Here is a 19,956-nt window from a genome sequence, read left to right on the forward strand (position 1 = left end):
TAATCTTGATTCCACCTCATGCCCTTTAATCCACAACCAGACACTCTCTTCCTCTTTATCTCCCGCTTGCAGGTTCTTTTTCATCCCTGCTTTCTTCCTTTGTCACTGTTTTTCCGCCTTTCTCTTCCACCTTCTTTTGCCCCATTGTATTTATCTCTTTCTTGCTCTGCATTAAAGAATTTGAGAAAAAATAAGTGCTGGTTCCAAATAATGAGGGCTCCACCTGCAACGACCGACTGCTTCCATCCCCCAAATGTGGTAAATACTAAATTACAATAATATGCAGATGATATTTTGCTGTTCTACCAGCAGAGCTGTCAAACATCCTATCTACTTTTGATCTTATTAAGAAGGTCACAGACTTGGAAGGCTACAAGGTGAACCCAGAGAAAAAAAGATTTTTTTCCAGTATGTTTTTAAACGCTCTTTCTCAGTCTTCAGACCAAGGTGTGTCAGCAGTCCCAAGACTGAACTAATTAAAGTCACCTTGGACGGCGGCGGCCGAGCAGTGTTGGTCCTTCTTGATTTATCAGCAGCTTTCGATACCGTACCCCATGACCTTCTCCTTGATCGTCTTTGGAGGTGCGGTATCGGACATATTGCTTTGCAGTGGTTCCGGTCTTATCTCACAAATAGACAACAAACTGTCTGGTCTCCCCCTTTTGAGGCTCACATAGATGCTATGAATGTTGGAGTCCCTCAGGGCTCCATCCTGAGTCCTACTCTTTTTAATGTGTTTGTGGCACCCCTGGCAACGTTGGTTGAATCTTTTGATGCTAAAATCGTCTCGTACGCAGACGATACTCAATTACTTTTCACCTGTGCCAGGGATGAAGTCCTGGATGGTGACAAGATAAAGCTCTGCCTTTCTGCAGTCTTCAGCTGGCTTAATACCAATCACCTGAAATGCAATTCAGATAAATCTGAAATGATCTTTTTCGGCGGTCCTCCAGATGAAAATTGGCGTGACTGGTGGCCATCTAACATGCTTCCGCCCGCAAACTTGGCTACCATTGTAAAAAATCTGGGGGTCAAATTAGACAACAAACTTTCTATGAGCACCCAAGTACAGTCTGTGGTAGGCACCTGCTTTGCTCTGCTCAGGATGTTGCGGAATTTCCTTCCTCTACTCTCGCAAACCCATAGAAGGACAGTGGTGCAGGCTCTGATCCTGTCCCGACTTGATTATGTCAATGTCCTTTATCTGGGAATACCTGAATTTCTTCTTAACCGCCTCCAAGTAGCTCAGAATGCTGCCGCTCGAGCGATTTTTCTTGCTGATCGACGCTCACACACTTCCCCTCTTCTGAGAACACTTCATTGGCTGCCGATCCGGAAAAGAATTCATTTTAAGGCTCTGGTTCTTGCCTTTAAGGCCTCCCATAACATTGGTGCTCCCTACCTAAGAGCCCGCTGCCTTCACTACGTGCCGACACGCTCACTACGGTCTTCCTCTGCACACTTGTTCCGCACGCCCAGGTTTTACCGTGCACGACTGGGCGGCCGTTCCTTTCAGGTTTTGGTATCGTCTTTATGGAACAAGCTCCCTGTCACTCTACGCCAGGAAAACGATCTCTTATGCTTTCGCCGCAAACTCAAGACACTGCTGTTTTAAACTTTCTAGGGCTCTTTTCTTAGCCAGCTTTTTTGGTTTGTTACGGGTCTTGTGCTCAGCGCCGGGACACTCCTGGGAGTAGCCGCGCGCTTAACAAATACCTAGTAACATAACATAACATAACAAGATCTCTTTTGATGTTATTGTCGATAAGGACCCAGCAGAATTGTACAACCTGAACTTCCCTCCACTCTGAGACAGGATGAGATAGGTATATCTGCATTGGCAGGCTCAGCCTTTATCAATCATGCGCTTTGTAGCTTAATCAAAATTAAAACATCTATTTTGCCCTTGATTACTTTTTTTTTTTTTCAGCACTCTGGTGCCCATAAAGTGAGTTCAACATTCAAGAGAACATGTTAGCACATCAGAAGATAACTCCCTCTCTCAAACCTCAATCTGACCTGCCCTCTTCCTGTCAAGGGAACAGAGACACCCCTCCTGGTCTATTGAGAAATACTTTGAAGCATCTCAGTCATGCTTCAAAGCAGAGGCAAGGAATGGAACCTCCTTTGCCCACTGTGAAGATGACCCACCTGCATAGGTGAGAGGACCCTGAAGACAAGTTCTCCTCAAATCGCGGGTCCTAAGAAATGAAGCTGTGTTCTAGGGGTGGGAGGTTGCATCCAAGAGACTGCTGCAGAGCATGAGAAAATCAGATGTGCAAAACCACACAAGACTGCATTGAGACATGACTGAAGCCTTGTGCATATCTTGTGCATATCATGCCTTCTCCACACGCTCTCTATGCCTCTGTATTTCCACTTCTTTATGCAGATTATTTTATCGAGGGCTACTTCAGTTTCCCTTTCTTTAGTCCTGTGGTCCCCTGGCATGGGCATTCTGTTTTGCTTGCATATGTCTTTGCTCTGCTTGGACTAATATGAAGAAGACAGATCAGGAGGTAATGATCTGGGGCCAATGTACGTAGGTATTATTTTGTGAGTTCCTAATAGCGAATTTTTGCAATTCACTATTAGGAAACCACAAACAACTATGTGCAAATGTGACTGTGACATATTTACCTATTCGTAATGGGGTGCAATTGACCTACTTCGTTAATATTCATGAGGTATGTCGCAATTTGCAACCCTTTGGGAATCGCTAAAAACACAAGGATGGTGGTCGACTGGTGACAGCAGACCACAACGTCTGTGTTTGCTTTAAAATAAAGCAACATTTTTTTTAAATGCAGCTCCTTTTCCTTAAAGGAAAACGGGATGCAATTCAAAAAGAAAAATTAAACATTTCAGTTTGATTTTTTAAGAGTAGGCAGTGGTCCCTGGGAACACTGCCTGCTCTTAAAAAATGATTTCGCAACCATTCACAAAGGGGATGTGGCCTCATGGGGACCCCATCCCGTTTGCGACTGGGTTACCACCTACTTGAAGTAGGGTGTAAAATGTGAATGTTTTGCGATCGCATTTCGGTCACAAACCATTCGTACATGGTACAGCGAGTCGCTATTAGGAAGGGATACTCTTAACACACCCTTTCCTAATACCGACTTACAGAACCCAAATTGCTGTTTGGGCTTTGTACATGCTAAAAAGACTTTTGCGTTTGCAAACGGGCCAATTCTGCAAATTGCCCTGTTTGTGACCGGCAAAAAAGGCTGGTACTTGTGACCCCCATGTTACTTTCTGGTAAACCTTCCTTACTCCCATTACATACTTCCTTGCCACAGTCATGGATTCCCTGCCTCCCTGAACTCATACTGTTCTGATCACAGGGGGAGCTTTGAAATATCAGTAAGAGTGAGGTGCACAGTAACCTTCTGCAGAGGAACAGGAAGGGAAGCAACCACACATATGATTAAATGAAAACTAAATATTTTTAGTTTTAAGCTGCTTAAGACAATTCTTCTCATGAACGAGGCAGACCTCACTTCATCACGACTGGGCAGACGGACGAGGAGGTAATGTGTCAACAGTACATTAATAACCCACTTCAAAGGCATGCAAACCCTTAGTGGAATTTGCTGCCCCATATGTAATATTATACTTGTAGTTGGACTTTTAACGTGTGATGACTGGGAGGTTGAGGAGTTCTCATTTCGGCACACCTTGACAGTGCCTCATTACTTTACTGTTCCTATGAACTCAGGCTTGTACCCTAGGTCGAATGCTGATCCTCAGTCTTAAACTCATGCATGGTAGAAACAAAAAGAGCAGTGGTCAGAAGCACACCACCGATCTCACCCAACACGAGAGGCAACCTCCTAAGCTCATAGGCAGACCCACATACAACACTTACAGAAAATCACAGACATTCCATTAAGCAGGCACACCCCCCCAGGAATATCCACAATCATAGTGACACACAGAGGTACACCAACATATGTATCACTATTCTCAGTTAACATCAATCGCTAGGAAAACATGTTGTAGTTGGCCATTCCTTTTTTCAGATCAATCCATCATGCAAATTCATTTCTGTGAGAATGGAGTCTGCGATAGCAAAGCCCTTCATGACTGAATCTGATGACATCATTTTTTAGATCACCCACTCAGACAAATCACATTTGCTAAGAGATGCTTTAGCGAGTGGTATTTCGTAAACTAATGCATTTTTCAAGTTTTTTTGCCATACTGGCTTTTATATTGTAAACAAGGGTTATCCCACGCCAATCTTTCTGATGAATCCATGGCACATGAGTTAAGCTGCATTGGTAAATGTAAGGATCTCAGCCACTATGTCACCCCTATGCAATTTGAGAAATCCCTGCACTCCGGAAATACCAGGCTAACATTTCTAGGTTTGTCCACCCCACCAGCGATCTGATAAGAAAGCTCAAAAACGCTAGCGGCGGAAGCTTGCAAGTTCCAGTTACAGTAAGTCCAGCTCAACCTCCAACCCTTCAAAGGCTAATAAAATGAATAACAATGAGAAGCTGCAAAAGTGGGGCACAGAGCCTATATAAAAAACAAATATGTGACATTTCAAAACTGTGGTGTCAGAAATCAATAGTTCCGTTTCCAGCCACTCCAGAAAGGGAGGAAATCTCTGCTCTCTACCTATTAACTCCCAGGCTTGTATGTAGGACCCACCTACAAAATATGTCAACCACTACACCATGATGGTACTTATATACTTTCCTTAATAATACACAAAATAAAACAATATGATTTTAGTAATAAAGTAAGTATATAATTTCCACCCCTACCACCAAAACTACTTACCTAGACTCACATTGCAATATAGTAGTGGGGTTGATATTATGGACGCAATATTTATGTCATGCATTATAACACATGCAATATAGTAGGGTATACTGTTTCGGGTGCATGAAAAAAATATATAACAACTTGAGTGGCTATGGTTTCCTCCTAGCCGCCCATTTAGTTTTTAAAACACACAAAAAGGTTGAGAATGTTGTCCATATCATTCAAAGATGTGCTCAAAGAAAGCTTAACTTCTAAAAATAGTTCAGAATCCCTATGCTAGCCTACATATGTCTGGTATGTCTTCAATCAGGAGACATAGTGCAAAACATATCCCTGTTCATTTTCTCGTTTGCTATGTTTCTATGTGAGCGAGATAGAGTAGAAAGATCCATGGTTGTAAAGAGTTTGAAAAAAAAAACCTCAATCAGACAGCCTGCCAACATTGCCACCTACATCCTTTTACTTGTCAGATTCTTGAGAATTAGAACACCTTTTTTTGGTATGTTTGTGTAAATTAGTGGAGTTAGTTTCCACTTCATGTGCAGTGGCACACATGGGTGGTCAACATAAGAACGTATAGCAGGTAAAACAAAAAACAGATCTTCAGAATGAGGATGAGAAACAAGTACTGGCTCTGGGGTCCACTTTACAGATATTCATTTCTAAAGTGGGGAGGTTCTTCAGCAGCTCACTGACACTCTTTGCATATTTTTTTGTATGCATATTCATGAGTTGGGAATGGGGAACGATGAAGTGCACAGCAGATTTAATGAAACACAACTTTCTCTAGTCAATTCTTTATTTTAAAGTACATCTCTTCCACACAAATATATAAATAGAAATTTGTGGTGTACAATAGTTTGGTTCACTTTTTACTACTAGGAGCTTTAACTTGACTGTCAGGGGGGAAAGGTTTCCCCAGGTGTTGCCCTACTGTTAGGCCGTATTTCTGGTTGGCGTTGGCTTTCTCCACTTCCTTATTGAGAGCGTAGCTTCCACAAGGAGCCGAAAGGTCGAAGTCACTTCCGGGCACAAAGCTTATGGTGTTCTCTTCCCAGATGTTCTCCAAACGTGTCTTCCAATCCTCTAGGAGTTTCATGCGCGCCTCGTTAGAGATGAGAGAGACCGCGTAGGAGATCTGGGGCGCCAGGACTTGGACACAACAGAAGTTCAGTATTCCGTTCTGGAGATTCACACAGATGATGCAAACATATTATCACGATTGTTGGAATGAACATAAAACCTGCAGGTGAAGCATTGGCACATTCTACAGCCCCAATTACTGCTAAGGCCCTCTTTGCAATTGCCCTGGTGTTTGATAAAATAATTATTGTCTCTGATGAAATCTGACATTGAGGTGTTTGGAATTTACCATAATTATTGGCTCTCATTTTCCTGGAGTTTTTCCAGAAAAATATGGGATATAACAATGTAATTTTTCAATTATATAAATGTCCCTTTTGCCACCCTCCCCTCAGTACTGGGCTAATACTTTGTGAGGCACATTGGTGCCCCTCTGCAACTTTGGCAGACAGCTGATCCTTAGAGGAACTGCCTTATCATAGACCTGGTTTTGAATCAAAATGATATACCAAGAAATGTGTAGATCTGAAAAGTTAAAATATCCTCTATTTTTCAATGGTTGAAGGGGAATGTCAGATATACCTTTAATATGTTTACAGTGTGAACTGAACTGCAAATGGTTTTAAAGAACATCCCCTATTTGGTAATATATATTTGCCAAGTTTAATCTCAGATAAAAAAAACCTTTCTGACATCAAATGTTTACCTCTGCTGGAAGATTTGTATGCATTAGTCTATCTGGGGTTTTGTACATCACGAATCAGGCTGTAATAGATGCCAGACTGCAGTATATGGATATACGTGCAAAAAAGCACATAAAGAAGAATATGACAATATTCAGAAAAAATAAATAGGCACTCTTAGAAGTACAGGTATGTAGTAGGAAAGGAGGAAGTAGGGATACAAGACATAATTTCACATGTCTGAGAGGGGTAGAATGGGAATAACAAAAGCTAAAGTGAGAGTTCATGATAGGTGTTTTCTAGAGAACACAAAGGATGAACAGGAAAGTATGTTGGACAAAACTTAGTACAAACTTGAAATACAGTGCAAGGGGAGTAGTTGTGAAGCTGATGAAGCCAAGGACGCTACCTGCTTGAAAGTTAAGAAGGAACCTGTGGAGGACTTCCAAGTTCTACTGGGTCGTGCTCTGAAGGCAGAACAAGATAGCTAAAGTACATGACTACAGTTGCAAAAGAATAGAAGGGTCACTGCTCATGAAGAGTTTATGAAAAAAAAATCTTTGCAATATATTCATAAAGATGCTCAGGGAAAACATAAGGTATTTTTCACATGAGACAAGAGAGTTGTCTTTCTTTGGTGTGGAAACCAAGAAAGACTAATAGAGGTTTTTTAAGTTCTTAAAGGTTAGGGTTTGCTAATGTATGCAATGTTTGCTTTAGAGATTTAAACAGTCACTCTGAAGAATGCTCTTATTAGCAGGGCAAAGCAGGCTTTATTGTGAATGGTTTTGTACATCAGAAAGATCTTCTATCAACCATAAAGGACTACAGGAAGAAGCCAGTTAAGAAAGATGTGACAGAGGAGATGTAAACATACCAGCAAGTGTCTATCTCAACACAGCATGTTACGTGGAATTTTAAGGGAGTAATTCTGGCATTGGAGTGACTCATCAGGAGGCTGTTTCTTTATTTGTTGCATGTCAGGGTATCGAGAGACAAAATATCAACTCCAGGAAATCTACTACCACAATGTCATCAATGTAAAATTATATAGCTATGCATAGAGTTACCATTCTTAACTCCACATTTATGTGCCTTGAAGATATTTGTATCATCAAGGTAGACAGTTGGGAAGTTAAGAATAATAAATCAATACTTACTTACATGTGCTTACCTTGGCAACTGTTTCAAAATTCAGTGGCAGTCCGTGCAGGTAAGCATGGTGAGGCAGTGGGGCGGGGGTGTGGAGGGATTGGAAGTGGCATTTGACGGGTTAATGAAAATAAATAAATAAAACCACTTAAATTAGCCTTGCTCTCTTGAATTAAGACCACATCAATGTTTATAGATAGGTGAAAAATGATGTAATTGTACATTTATTCAAAACATACCTGTATCGTCCACAGAATCAGGTTCATATCTCCACGGATACCCGATGGACCATATGAGGAAGCTACTCCTCCTAAGGTAAAAGATAGTAAAGCCTTCTTGTTCTGCGAAAAAAAGAATGCAGAAGTAACCCTTAAAATCCTGTTGAAGATAAAACTGCATAGATTCCTAAGAGGATGTTGTTTGTTTTAGTTAATTCCTAGTACAAGGTTTCAGTCTTCACACACTTTTCAAATAAGGCATCCTTTTTAGTCATCAGGTAACTGAGGTCTGGATAGATTTCACATATAAGTCGAATTTACATGCAAACATGTTAGTATATGAGCTTTGTCCAAGCTGGTGACCGGGTGGACCACCAGTCTCAGGATCCAGCGCCGATTAGATGGGCCCTTCGAACTCCATCGACATTCTTCTACATTAATCATTTTTATCCATTTTCAATCTGTATTATTCCACTGTTTTAAACAAGATGAAACGATAATATCACATTTCTATTGTTTTCCCTTTTAATAATATCTCAAAGGTCCGGCTGTTGCTGGGGCTGAAGGCTAGTGTCCAGATGATTCTTTATCACTGTTTTATTCTCACCCCTGATGAAGGGTCTCGTCTCGAAATGCATTGGGTTTTTAATGTTCACAGATATATTTTTGATTGTCACATCTTGAGGAATTATGCTTCAAGCAACTTTGTCTGCATTTTACACATATTGGAACCTGTGAGATGGTATTAAAAGTGAAAACAATAAAATGTTGACACCAGCTTGGACTATGCATTTTCGTGGGGTTGGGCAGAGCTCGCACCAGGAGCTGCACGCCACAATTCATGCCTTAGAGCTTTCATGAAAATGGTTTAAGATTACAAAGACTGTTTAAATTAGGGTGTGCATTCTGTCATTTGTTGAGTGTATGAACTTTAACACTGCTTAACAAAAAAATACTACTAAACATAGAATCAAGTACAGGCAAATGTGAAGTTGCTACAGAAGACAGAATGTTATTCCTGTCTAGCAACATTTACTTCAGCTATCTAATCACCACAGTGGACCCTCAAGGTTATTTCAGAATTCAGTTGTTTTTTTCAACCATCTTACCCCCACATCCCCATGTTTCGCCATCATGCTGTTCTCTCAATAACCTCTATTTTTTCAAGCTAAGTGCGGGGAAGGACCTTGCTTTGGGCAGCATTTCTGTTATGGTGCGGGTTCAAGGTGGCAACTGTTTTTTTTTACCATTATCTTTAAGAATATTTGGATGCTCCTTTTTTCTAATTGTATCCAGCTTTATTCCCCCCCCCCCCCACATTATAAGATATCCTCACACAAGGGATAGAATACACCCGAACGGGTGTCTATTTTTGGCCCTGTAGAAGGCTGATCCTATCACAGAGCAGATTTGGGGACAATAGAGGCTCTGTGGGTTCCAGTGTTAGAATGAAGACAGTAAACAGCTGACTGCCTCATCTAACAAGGTAACAATGTTAGACACTGGGATGTGACTTAGGCATTTTATTTACTAATATGCACAATGCTTTATACAAAATGTGTTGCATATATGTTTAGGTAATGCAAAACGAAATCAGGTAAAACCGATATGCACTCATAGCTTAGCAATTCAACTGGCGGGAGAGACTGGATGAGCCTCTGTAATGTGCAGGTCAGACAGGGCAAACATGTGTGATATAAGGTTGGGAGGGTGACTGATAACGTAAGAATAGGGAGTAGAAGAGTCTGAATAATGTATGGGCCAGAGAGAGTAGAGGTGTATGTACTATATGTTAGGGAGACAACATGGGGCTATTAGTTATGTAAAGTTGGAAGAGAGTAAAAAGCCTGGGTTACAGAAGGAGGAGACAGGAGAGAGTCTGTGTAGAGTAAGGGCGAAAGGGACTAGAGCAGTCTGGGTAATACGAGAGAAGAAATATCTATACTATGATGTTGGGAGACAGGAGCATGCTAATGACAATGTAAGTAGGGAAGAGTGCTAACAGGTCTGTGTGCATGACAGTAAAAAAGTCTGGGAAAAGTAAGGGTGGAAGGGACTAGAAGAGTCTGGGTAATAAGAGAAGAAATATCTACAATATGCGGGTGGGAAACAGGAGCAGACTATTAACAACCTGTGAGAGTGGAGGAGAGTAAAAAAGTCTGTATAATTTAAGGATAAGAGAGAGTAGAACATTCAAGGCAAAGTAAGTGTCAAAGAGAATAAAAGTATAGGTATTGGGATAGCCAGACGTAGCAGAAAGATTTGTAGCATTAGTGTGGAGAGGGTGGAGGATTATATATAATGTACCTGTGGAATTGAGGCAAAAACCCTGCGCAATATAAGGGTTGACTAGAATATAAAAGCCAGAGTGATGTAAGATCATTAAAATTAGAAGAGCTTGGGTACTAAAAGAGTGGTAGATTGTAGAAAAGTCAGAATAACGTAGGGTTAGAAGAGCATAATAAAGTAAATGGATCTGAAATGTAAGTCTACTGTGATAGGCTGAAACTTGTGTTACCTTCAAGGGTCCATCCATGTACATGGTTTGTAAATTATAAGCAAAGCCAGGCGAAAACACTCGCTCGATCCATCCCTTCATGATGGCAGGCATTCCCATCCAATATAGCGGGAACTGTAATAAAACAAAATTGGGTGAATTATTTTTCGGGACCAGCAGCGATTAGTGAATCCCTCAGAAGAGTTCAGTGGTTCCCACAGATGCATTTAGTGAGCTTCAGATTAAAGTTTCAGGATCAATGACTCCCACACAGTAAGCCGCACAGCAAGGTATCACTGGGCCCCTGGGTAGAATATTAGTGACTGCTCAGCAGGGTATCAGTGAAGCCCACAGCACTGTTGCCCATGTCTACCAAAAGGGAAGCGGTGTGTCCCAGAGGATGGTTGAACAAGTGCTGCAATATGTGGTGGGCTAGCCTCAGTGTACGGTTGATTGAATTCCAGAGCAAAGGTTTTGAGATCCACAAAAGGAGATGGTTGAGGTTGTAGCATGGGGTGGGTGGGTCCGTGGGTCCCTGTGGATGGGTCCCATCAGTCTGCAGTGGGTGGGTCTCATCAGTCTGTGGTGGGTGGGTTCCGGTGGGTGGGTCCCATCAGTCTCTTTCACCAGTCTCTCCATCTCAGGCACTGTTGCAGCTCGTGCAATTTGTTCTGGTTTACCACAAACAATAATATTCTACGAGCGGACCGGTTCCTGAGATCAAATACAATTGCAGTGGAGCTAGCTTACATACATTGCCAGACAAGGGAAAGACCATGACGCCCTACACGCTTAGCACTTGCACAACAATATTGACATGTCTTTAGGTAAGGCACATCTGGGGCCATATCATGAAGAGCTACATCTGGCTCAGTGCAGAGCCATGAGCCTGTGTTTTTGCATAAGTTGTCTAAATGCATTATACATTATTAGGAAATTATTTGAGTTAATGCATAAACTATAGACAGCACAAGTCGAAAACAGGGAGGCAATCCCAGCTCATTGTTTCGGACCTGTTGTGTCTGCTTTTTATGCATTCATGTGGTGAAATTCTGAGCTAGATGTCAATTTTAGACACCTCAAATGCAAGAAATGGGGCACTTAGCTCTGCAATGAGTCAGCGCAGCTTTTCATGATTCTGCCCCTGTTTTTTTTAAACCTTACTACTACCCAGCGGAAGAGAATTCAAGAGCACCTTGAACCTGCGAGGCAGGGGAAATGGAGCCTGATGCAAACTGCGCATGATATAATGAAACTGAGGCTCACAGACGGCTCTCATTCAACAAGAGAATCTTCACAATTTTTATTAATCAATTGCAATAATTTGGTGGAATTGCCAGTTTTTTTGTTCTCTATTACCCACTTGTTGTACCATCACTTAATGTGTGCACTTTCAACCCACATGAGTGTCACACGTCTGCTGAGCACATCTGTGAGCAGAACAAATCAGACTTGCGGGTTCATGAGACGCCCATACCCATGCAGCCAGCAAGGAGTGCAGATGGACCACTGGGAAGCTCTGACATAGACAAAGTCAACGATTATGACTAGATACATAGTTCCTGCTGTGTTGTTTGCATAGAGATGTGCTTATAGATAGCAGTTTATGTCAGTACTCGCTGAGACGATGACCCAGGGTGCATGGTTTTTCTTTCCTGTTGACTTGTTATGTGGAGGGTTATCTCTTAACGTTTAGCCATCTTTAAAATGGAGACATATGAAAAGTGTGAGTGAAAAAAACGATCACATTCTAATATTGGATTATCCTCATGGTACAAGGAGCAGCAAGGGCCCTCCGTTCGGATCATAAATTCCTCCTTCAGTCTCCTAGAGTAAGACGAGCCCGTACTGGAGGGAGAAGGTTCTCAGTGAACACGGCCTCCGCTTGGAACTCGCTTCCACTTGTTCTGCGGGCAGAGACTAGCACTCGGCGTTTCCGCAAACTACTAAAAACTCATCTTTTCCCAGACTAGTGGGTCACGTGTTAGCTTCGGTCGGTCTCTGGACAGCGCTGGGATGCTCTAGGGTAACCGTGCGCGATATAAAACTCCAAATAATAATAAATAATAATAATAATAATTGTACAGGAATTTTTCGAATCAATCACTGACAATTGATACTTGAGTGGGTACTTGTGAAAACTCAAGCTGAGCCCACTCAAACAGAGATTTCCCTGGAAGCCTCTCCAGTGCCTAGCCATAAGAGATCCGGCCCCAATAGCATGGCCCTTCTCGCACTCTGCACTGGCAGTCAAAGAACTGGGGTTTTTAGTTGATGCAAGCTACGTAGATGCAGTTGCATTTTGTACTAAACACACTTTTCTCCACTTCCCATGGTTCCAACATGCCATTTAGGCAGGACTGGCATAGTTATCTTATGTGATTATCAATGCTAACATTGGTTACTTTGTGTTACCACAGTAACTTATAGGATACCTCCAGCAGCCACAGAATGCGGCAGCCAAGCTATTACTCCATCTTCAATGCAATAAAAGTCTCAAAGCCAGAAACATCTCTGCATTAACTGGAAATAGATTCTCTCAAGACTTGGGGAATGTCTGCATTTCTCACTATAGGAGTCATGGGAAATGGGCAAGAGGTGAGTCCCTTATAGCGGGTGAGATAGTCCCCGGTATCTAACGCCACTCTAGTTACGGGGTGACAAATAGAGGTTTCAGCACCTCTGTTGCTTTGGAATCCAAAGTACCTCCCCAGGCTACAACTTGTTGGATTTTGATCAATAAATCATTATATATTTTCTGTTTCACCCCGTAGCCATTCCACCGCATAGCTTATTTGTGCAGCGATATAATACTGCTGTATGTCAGGCAAACCCAACCCACTTGTTTAGGGTGTCATACAAATTCGGGTAAGCAGTCTCTGCTTTTTCCCCCTCTCAAACAAAGTTGCTGCAGATATCCTGTAGCTGTGAGATCTCACCCTTCAATATGGGAAGCAGTAGAGCCTGGAAGGCGTTCAAGATCCTTGAAAACATTGACATTTTAAGTGATGCTACTCTGCCTAGACAAGATAGGGCACGATTGCGCCACGTGTTCATGAGCGCTTTAGCTGTCTTAAATAGAATCTTCACATGGCTCCTGGTGTCTTCATAGGAGTCTGGAATAATAAGAATCTCTAGGGACGTAAGCCCTTTTAATGTCCATAGGATGGAGATCTCTCTCTGTAAGGTCATGGCTAGTTTCCCCCCCCCCCCTGCCAGCATCAATCCCTCTGATTTATGAGATTAACTCAGACTTCTGTTAAATCCAATCAATTTGAGACAATTTTAGCGTTAGGGAAGTTCTAAACATGCACTATTTATAGAACATCTTCACTGATGCTAAACTTGTTATTAAGGTCTAGTACTGTCTACAGTGCCTGGAGGACATAATTGTTGTATGAAGCACTTTACAAAAAAAAATCAAAAGACCTAACATAACATAATGTGTCATTGGCCACCACATTTCACTGTACACAATCATACTCTTTCTGAAACTGGTTGATTCTACAATGTCTAGTATTCCAGCTTTTATCAAGTATCCCACCTTTAGCATATTTGTAGACACTTGTTTGAATTCATTCTGAGTCTTTTGTAGTGGTTGTATAATTTAATCAAATTCTTTCATTAATAACTTAAATTGTGCTGCAGCATTTACCTTACAGACACTGAAAAACAGATTCCAAAGAACATTATGCATCATTCTGTGGTGTACATACTTCATGAGGAGTGAATCCATGCCAAATTTTTTGGAAAATGATTGAATATATATTGTATATTACCATTTCATCTCATTTAATCCATCCTCATTCCATGTGGATATCAAGAAAAGCTGACATGGATCCGGCCACCAATGCTGCATTTTCCTGATTTAGTTGTGGGCGCATCTAACGCATGTCTGCAATGTTTAAAGTTCTTGACTCTTTTGTCTTGTATAGGATTATCTTTGAAGGTTACCATTTACCTGGAATATAATGAGATCAGCAGCTTCTAACTTTTTCTGTTCTGCTGCAATGTCATCACTGAGTGAGCCCTCTTTCCAAGCTTCGCCCATCTCATATGAATATATGAAGTGGGTTGGGTCCTTGGGACAACCTGATAGAGAAAATAGTGATGTAACATGATAGGAGCAGAGAGAAATGTTGAATAGAGGTTCCAAGAATCTTGCACGTAATTGTACCAGCTTGCTTTACCTTTTATATCTTTACGTGACAGTACCGGGTTAAAATTCATGGCATATAGATCTGACACAGTCACCTCCCATCCTTTTTGCTGCAACGTATTCTCTGCCATCTCCTTCATAGCATAGTTGAATGAAGTCCGCTCCTCATGCGCAAAGATGATGAGGGCTCGTTTGGTGGGTTTTTGCGTTCCTGCCAAAAAACAGAAACATTTATCCTCGCAGGGAGCGATGTAAAAAACAGGAGACAGCAGGCACATTTTATATTTAGTGAGGGAGGGAAAAGCCAATTACTTCTGCAAAGATGTATGGAGCAGATGTAGTAAATGATTTAGGAATCACAAACCCACACAGCTCTAAATTACAGGCTTTCCAAACGCTAAATCACTATTTCTTCTGTCAAAAATGTATTCTGTGATATAAAAACATTATTCAAAATCACAAAACGGGCTTAGAAATCCTTTACAAATTTCAATTTGGAAGAGGTGTATAATGGGAATCCCTTCCAAATTGTGATTCAGTGTGATATGTATCCGTGATTTGCTACTGTAGTTTTGGTTGCAAACCATCAGTAACTGAGACCTGAAAGGGGTGGTAACTGATTCTCAAAGAAGTAGGGGTACCTTTCGATGTGACAATGTTGAGGTTGAATAATGAAAGAAATAGGGGAACTATCGACTTGCTGAGGCAATATACTTAGCTTAGGAGATGATTCACTTGTCTGTCCTCTGATGTCCTTGGTGTGGCTATCACGTATCACAAACGGTGTCAGCACACACATGTCTACAAGACCACTGGCTCTAAATGGATCTGGGTTCATCAATGCTCTGCAAAATTACCTACACAGACTAGTGTACAATCACCATCTCTAGAATACCACCTATATGGACCAGTGTACAATCACCACCACTAGAACATCTACATGGAATAGTGTACAATAACCCCCTCTAAAAGAGCACCTAGATGGACCGTTATACAGCCGTCAAGACCACTGACATGGACACAGCTCTATGGGTTCACCTACATGGACCAGTGTGCAATACCACCTTCACCTAGCTGTTTTTAAACTTCTGCAGTCTCTGCAAGAAGTGTTGTTGATTCTTTGAAAGGAGTGCATGGAGCGATGATCCCAGTCATCATACAATGTAACCAACCAGCAACATCAGGGCGACAAAGAGGCAACCATTTATCTGAGGTGGGATGTTTGTTATTGGTAATGGGTTGCAAAGAGTGGAAGATCCAAACTCGAAAATGTTTTTGAAGGACAAATGACCTAACAATAATCATCCAAAAAGACTTGAACTATGTCTTCAGTGTGTTGATCACAGGTGATAGACAGTCTACACTACATATCATAGACTTCATATGTCACTTACCATATCACAAAATGGAGTACTTCATATAAACTCAACTGAAGGCCAACACACACTAAGTAGGGCATGCCTTTTAGCTCAGAGGCGGGATTCTACAACACTGTTTGACAACATATTCAATGCCCTGGCAAATGGGCCAATTTTTCTGCATTAAGGGTTAAATTGGTTACCAACTGCATGTGGTTACGCAAGTGACTGCTTAGTGTTGCTATGGACTGGAAATGGTCCTGCTTCAGAGACCCTTTTTAGAAGTGTTTTGTTTTATGTGCCAGCGCAGCTTCGTACACATCTATTCCCCCAGTCACAAACATGATTTGTTTTCTTTCTACCTCATTGCCGTAATGTATCTGGACCTTGATGTGAATGGTCGTGCAAGTCATAGGTTTTTATCCATCAGTGGTGTGGTGGAGATGCACCAAGAAGCCACAAATGATTGAAAAACTGCACTATTAACTATTAACAAATAATCCACATCTATTAACAAATTATTAAGAGTGACAGAGGAAAAGGAAACTTCGAAGACTGGAATCAACATTTAGTAAATTCTAAGGGCCGATTCACATACAGAGAGCACAGAGAGCCCTAAGTGAAGCCACAGTCTCTGCCAGTTTTGGACTGACTGGTGTCTTAAGTAGTTGAAGAGCTATAACACTGCTATCTTACCAACTTAGGCAGTGGCAAATAAAGGGTTGTCGCAGAAACTTTCAAGGCATGCACTTTTTTAGACAAAAATGTAGGAGCAATGGTTGTCAAATCTAAAGTAAACACAAAAAGAACAATAGCTGGGCAGAATGCAGAACAATATCACACATTCACCCCAGTACAGAGATCTGGGCCTACATCCATCGTTTTTTTGCTAACCCTGCCATTCCAGTATAGACCAAGCCATATGCAAATCAGTCTTGACCCTGTTCCCCATGTGAACAGCCCAGCCCGAACTGCCAGGCCAGGTCCTCCTTAGACTGGAAACAAGCATCCTAGGACCGGTTTCAGGGTATCACCCCCCCCCCCCCATTAGCCAGGCAAGCTTGACTCCAGTGGCATGAAGAGAACAGGACCCATGTCTGGGCATACCTGTCCCACTCGGGTGACAAATGAAAAAAGAACAATAGATGGAAAGAATGCAGAACAATGTTATACATTCACCCCTGTAAAGAGAGATGGTCCTAAATCCATCATTTTTTTGCGCCCCATGCCATTCCAGTTTAGACCCAGCCATATGCAAATCAGTCTTAACCCTTTTCCCCATGGGAACAGTCCAGCCCGAACTGCCAGGCCAGGTCCTCCCTGGACTGGAAACAAGCATACGAGTACTGGTTTCAGGATATCACCCCTCATTAGCCAGGCTACTTGACTCCAGTTGCATGGAGAGCACGGGACCCACGTCTGGGCATACCCGTCCCACTTGGGATGGCAATGCAAAACGAACAAAATATGGACAGAATGCAGAACAATGTCATACATTTACCCCAGTACAGAGATCTGGGCCTAAATCCATCGTTTTTTTGCTCCTTATGCTATTCCAGTTTAGACCCAGCCATATGCAAATCAGTCTTGACGCTGTTCCCCTTGGGAACAGTCCAGCCAAACTGCCAGGCCAGGTCCGCCCTGGACTGGAAAAAAGCATTTTAGGAACAGTTTCGGGGTATCATCCCTCATCAGCCAGGCTAGCTTGACTCCAGTGGCATGGAGAAAACAGGACCCCACGTCTATGGTGCTGGTGGGAGCCAGTTCAGTGACTTTGGTCCCGCCTAGGCGGGAGAACCATTTTTTTCTGGGAGCAAAATTCTGTTACTTACCTGGGAGAGTACGGGCAGAGTATGCCCGCAATCTCTACTAACAACCCTATATATATATATATATATATATATATGTGTGTGGGTGTGTGTATAATTTTTTGTCACATGCGGGCACTTGGCAAAGCTGTTCTCACACAAATAGAAGAGCAGCTTTGTAGCTCTTCCCTGTTGGGTAACTTTGGTTTAAATGTAAAGGTGGTCCTACTAAGACAGGTCACTAAATCCCACCAATGAGTTGTTATGCCTGCAAATCTGCGGAAGTGGATACATGTTTTCATAAAAATGACTGCTCTTTTTCTTTTCCGAGAATCATGTTGGTTTTTTTCGGAAAAGGAACCATGTAATCCCTGCTACCTACGACTGTGTGACGCAAAATGTTATCTATCAGGCATGTCATGTTCTGGGAGTTGATAAAGGAGAGGCGGGGGGATGATAGTGGGGATTTGCAGCTAATCCTTTGTCAAGGGATGATGCATCAAATGTAGATGGAATCTTTTGGGAAGCAGACCCATTTTACCAGTTCTTTGATATGAACTTTAGAGGATTCACAACATGGCACTAGGCCTCCTAGAGCATATTCTAATCATTGACTTGTTTGTGTTGAATTTGTGCACAATTAGTTTCACTATCCACATTCCCTATGAAGTCAATAAGAAGCTTCAAAGTCTGTCACTGAAAGAAAATTCTGGTTATTAGTTTTCAGGCTTTATCAATGCAGCAGAATTCACTGCTCATTTTCAGTACCCATCAGCCCCAGCGGTTTTATGTTCTGTTATCAACTATTTTATACATTCTAAGCCATTTACAGATAAACAATCGAATAAACAAACCCTATATTACCCATACTCCCAATATTATATAACCTGAAAGAAAAATTAATCTTCTGAAATCAGAAATCACCCTTCAAAGAATGAATACAGAATATTTCCATTTAAAAAAAAAAAAACAGACAAAATTATCAGGGGATGCAAAAGTATAAGCAAAAATCTGAATTATTATTATTATAATAAGACATTAAGTACATAGGGGCATATTATCAAGGTCCGGTGTTAAAATTATCGCCGCTTTATAGACAGAAAACTGCCGCTAAAGCGGCGATAATGGGCTTGATAATATGCCGATGTGAATTCCCATAGAAGCCCATGTTCTGGTGTCAACATGGGCTTCTATGGGAATTCACATCGGCATATTATCAAGCCCATTATCGACGCTTTTCTGCCGATAAAGCGGCGATAATTTTAACACCGGACCTTGATAATATGCCCCATATTGCTTTAAGAGGCAGCCTGGACACCTTGAAACTGATTATTTCAACTGCCGAGTTTTTAAGAGAAAGAACAACCTCGCTGTAATCTCTTTTCAGTATAAAGTACATTATTAAACGTGTACTGGTGCAAAGCGCCCTTAGAATGCGCATTACAGTACAACAGAATGGCACGTGCGAATCAGAGGGATGAATGGCACCGTTTATATTTGATTACTGCCTCCCCCGAGGCCCAGGTACCCTCTCACCAGCCATTCTTCAAGGCTGACTGGCCTTGACCTGTGGATGGCGAGGCTTAGGTCTAGGATGTCTTCTTTCTGCTTCTGGTTCTCACTTTCCTCTGACTGACGACAAGCCAACGTCACTGCTCCTTGATCGCCGTGGCTTTAGACCAATTAAAGTCGAGGTGAAAGGCGACATCCCACCTCCACCAGAAGATTCTGCCCAAATGATAGCGGCTTTCAGGGAGTTGTAGGCGCCGCGAACCATCAAAATATGGAATCCGCAAGAGACACTCCGGAAGTGTTCCGTGACGGTTTACGTCTGATTCGAAGGCATCTGCAGCGTCACGAGACTCCACAGGACTCGGGCGTTGGGAACTTGGACTTTAGTCGGAAAACATGGCCAGTGACAAAGCACTTTATTTACAGATGGAATAGAACCAATAACTCAGTTGATACTATGAACTTGATATGCTCTTGAAATCCTTTCAAAACGCAGGATCTGTGTTACTAATGCAAAACCAATAAGCACTGGCACCAGGTAGGGAGCATGAAGAATCTTTCCCTTCGAAGCTGCTCTGAAAAAAGTGGGGTAGGTCAAAATATTGAGAAGGCTAGGGTAGTTAGATCAAGGGAAAACTGCAGTTTAATCATTAAGCATTATGTGCTGCACATCGGGTGAGGTGGAGCAAGTACAATAAACCGTC

The 19,956-nt window shown here is 41.9% G+C and overlaps 1 protein-coding gene across 1 annotated transcript; it reads right to left on the reverse strand.

Annotated features, from left to right (window-relative positions):
- Positions 1 to 5,563: 5,563 nt before the first annotated feature.
- Positions 5,564 to 19,637, reverse strand: LOC146776213 (NAD(P)H dehydrogenase [quinone] 1-like). The gene is made up of 6 exons (XM_085639985.1): positions 19,277 to 19,637; positions 14,606 to 14,785; positions 14,377 to 14,507; positions 10,437 to 10,550; positions 7,940 to 8,041; positions 5,564 to 5,965 (listed from the first exon to the last, which is right to left on the reverse strand). The coding sequence occupies exons 1-6, from the start codon at positions 19,281 to 19,283 to the stop codon at positions 5,648 to 5,650; spliced, it is 852 nt and encodes a 283-aa protein (XP_085496111.1). The 5' UTR covers positions 19,284 to 19,637; the 3' UTR covers positions 5,564 to 5,647.
- Positions 19,638 to 19,956: the final 319 nt, after the last annotated feature.

Source organism: Triturus cristatus, chromosome 12 (genome assembly GCF_964204655.1).
Source record: "Triturus cristatus chromosome 12, aTriCri1.1, whole genome shotgun sequence".
NCBI classification, from domain to species: domain Eukaryota; kingdom Metazoa; phylum Chordata; class Amphibia; order Caudata; family Salamandridae; genus Triturus; species Triturus cristatus.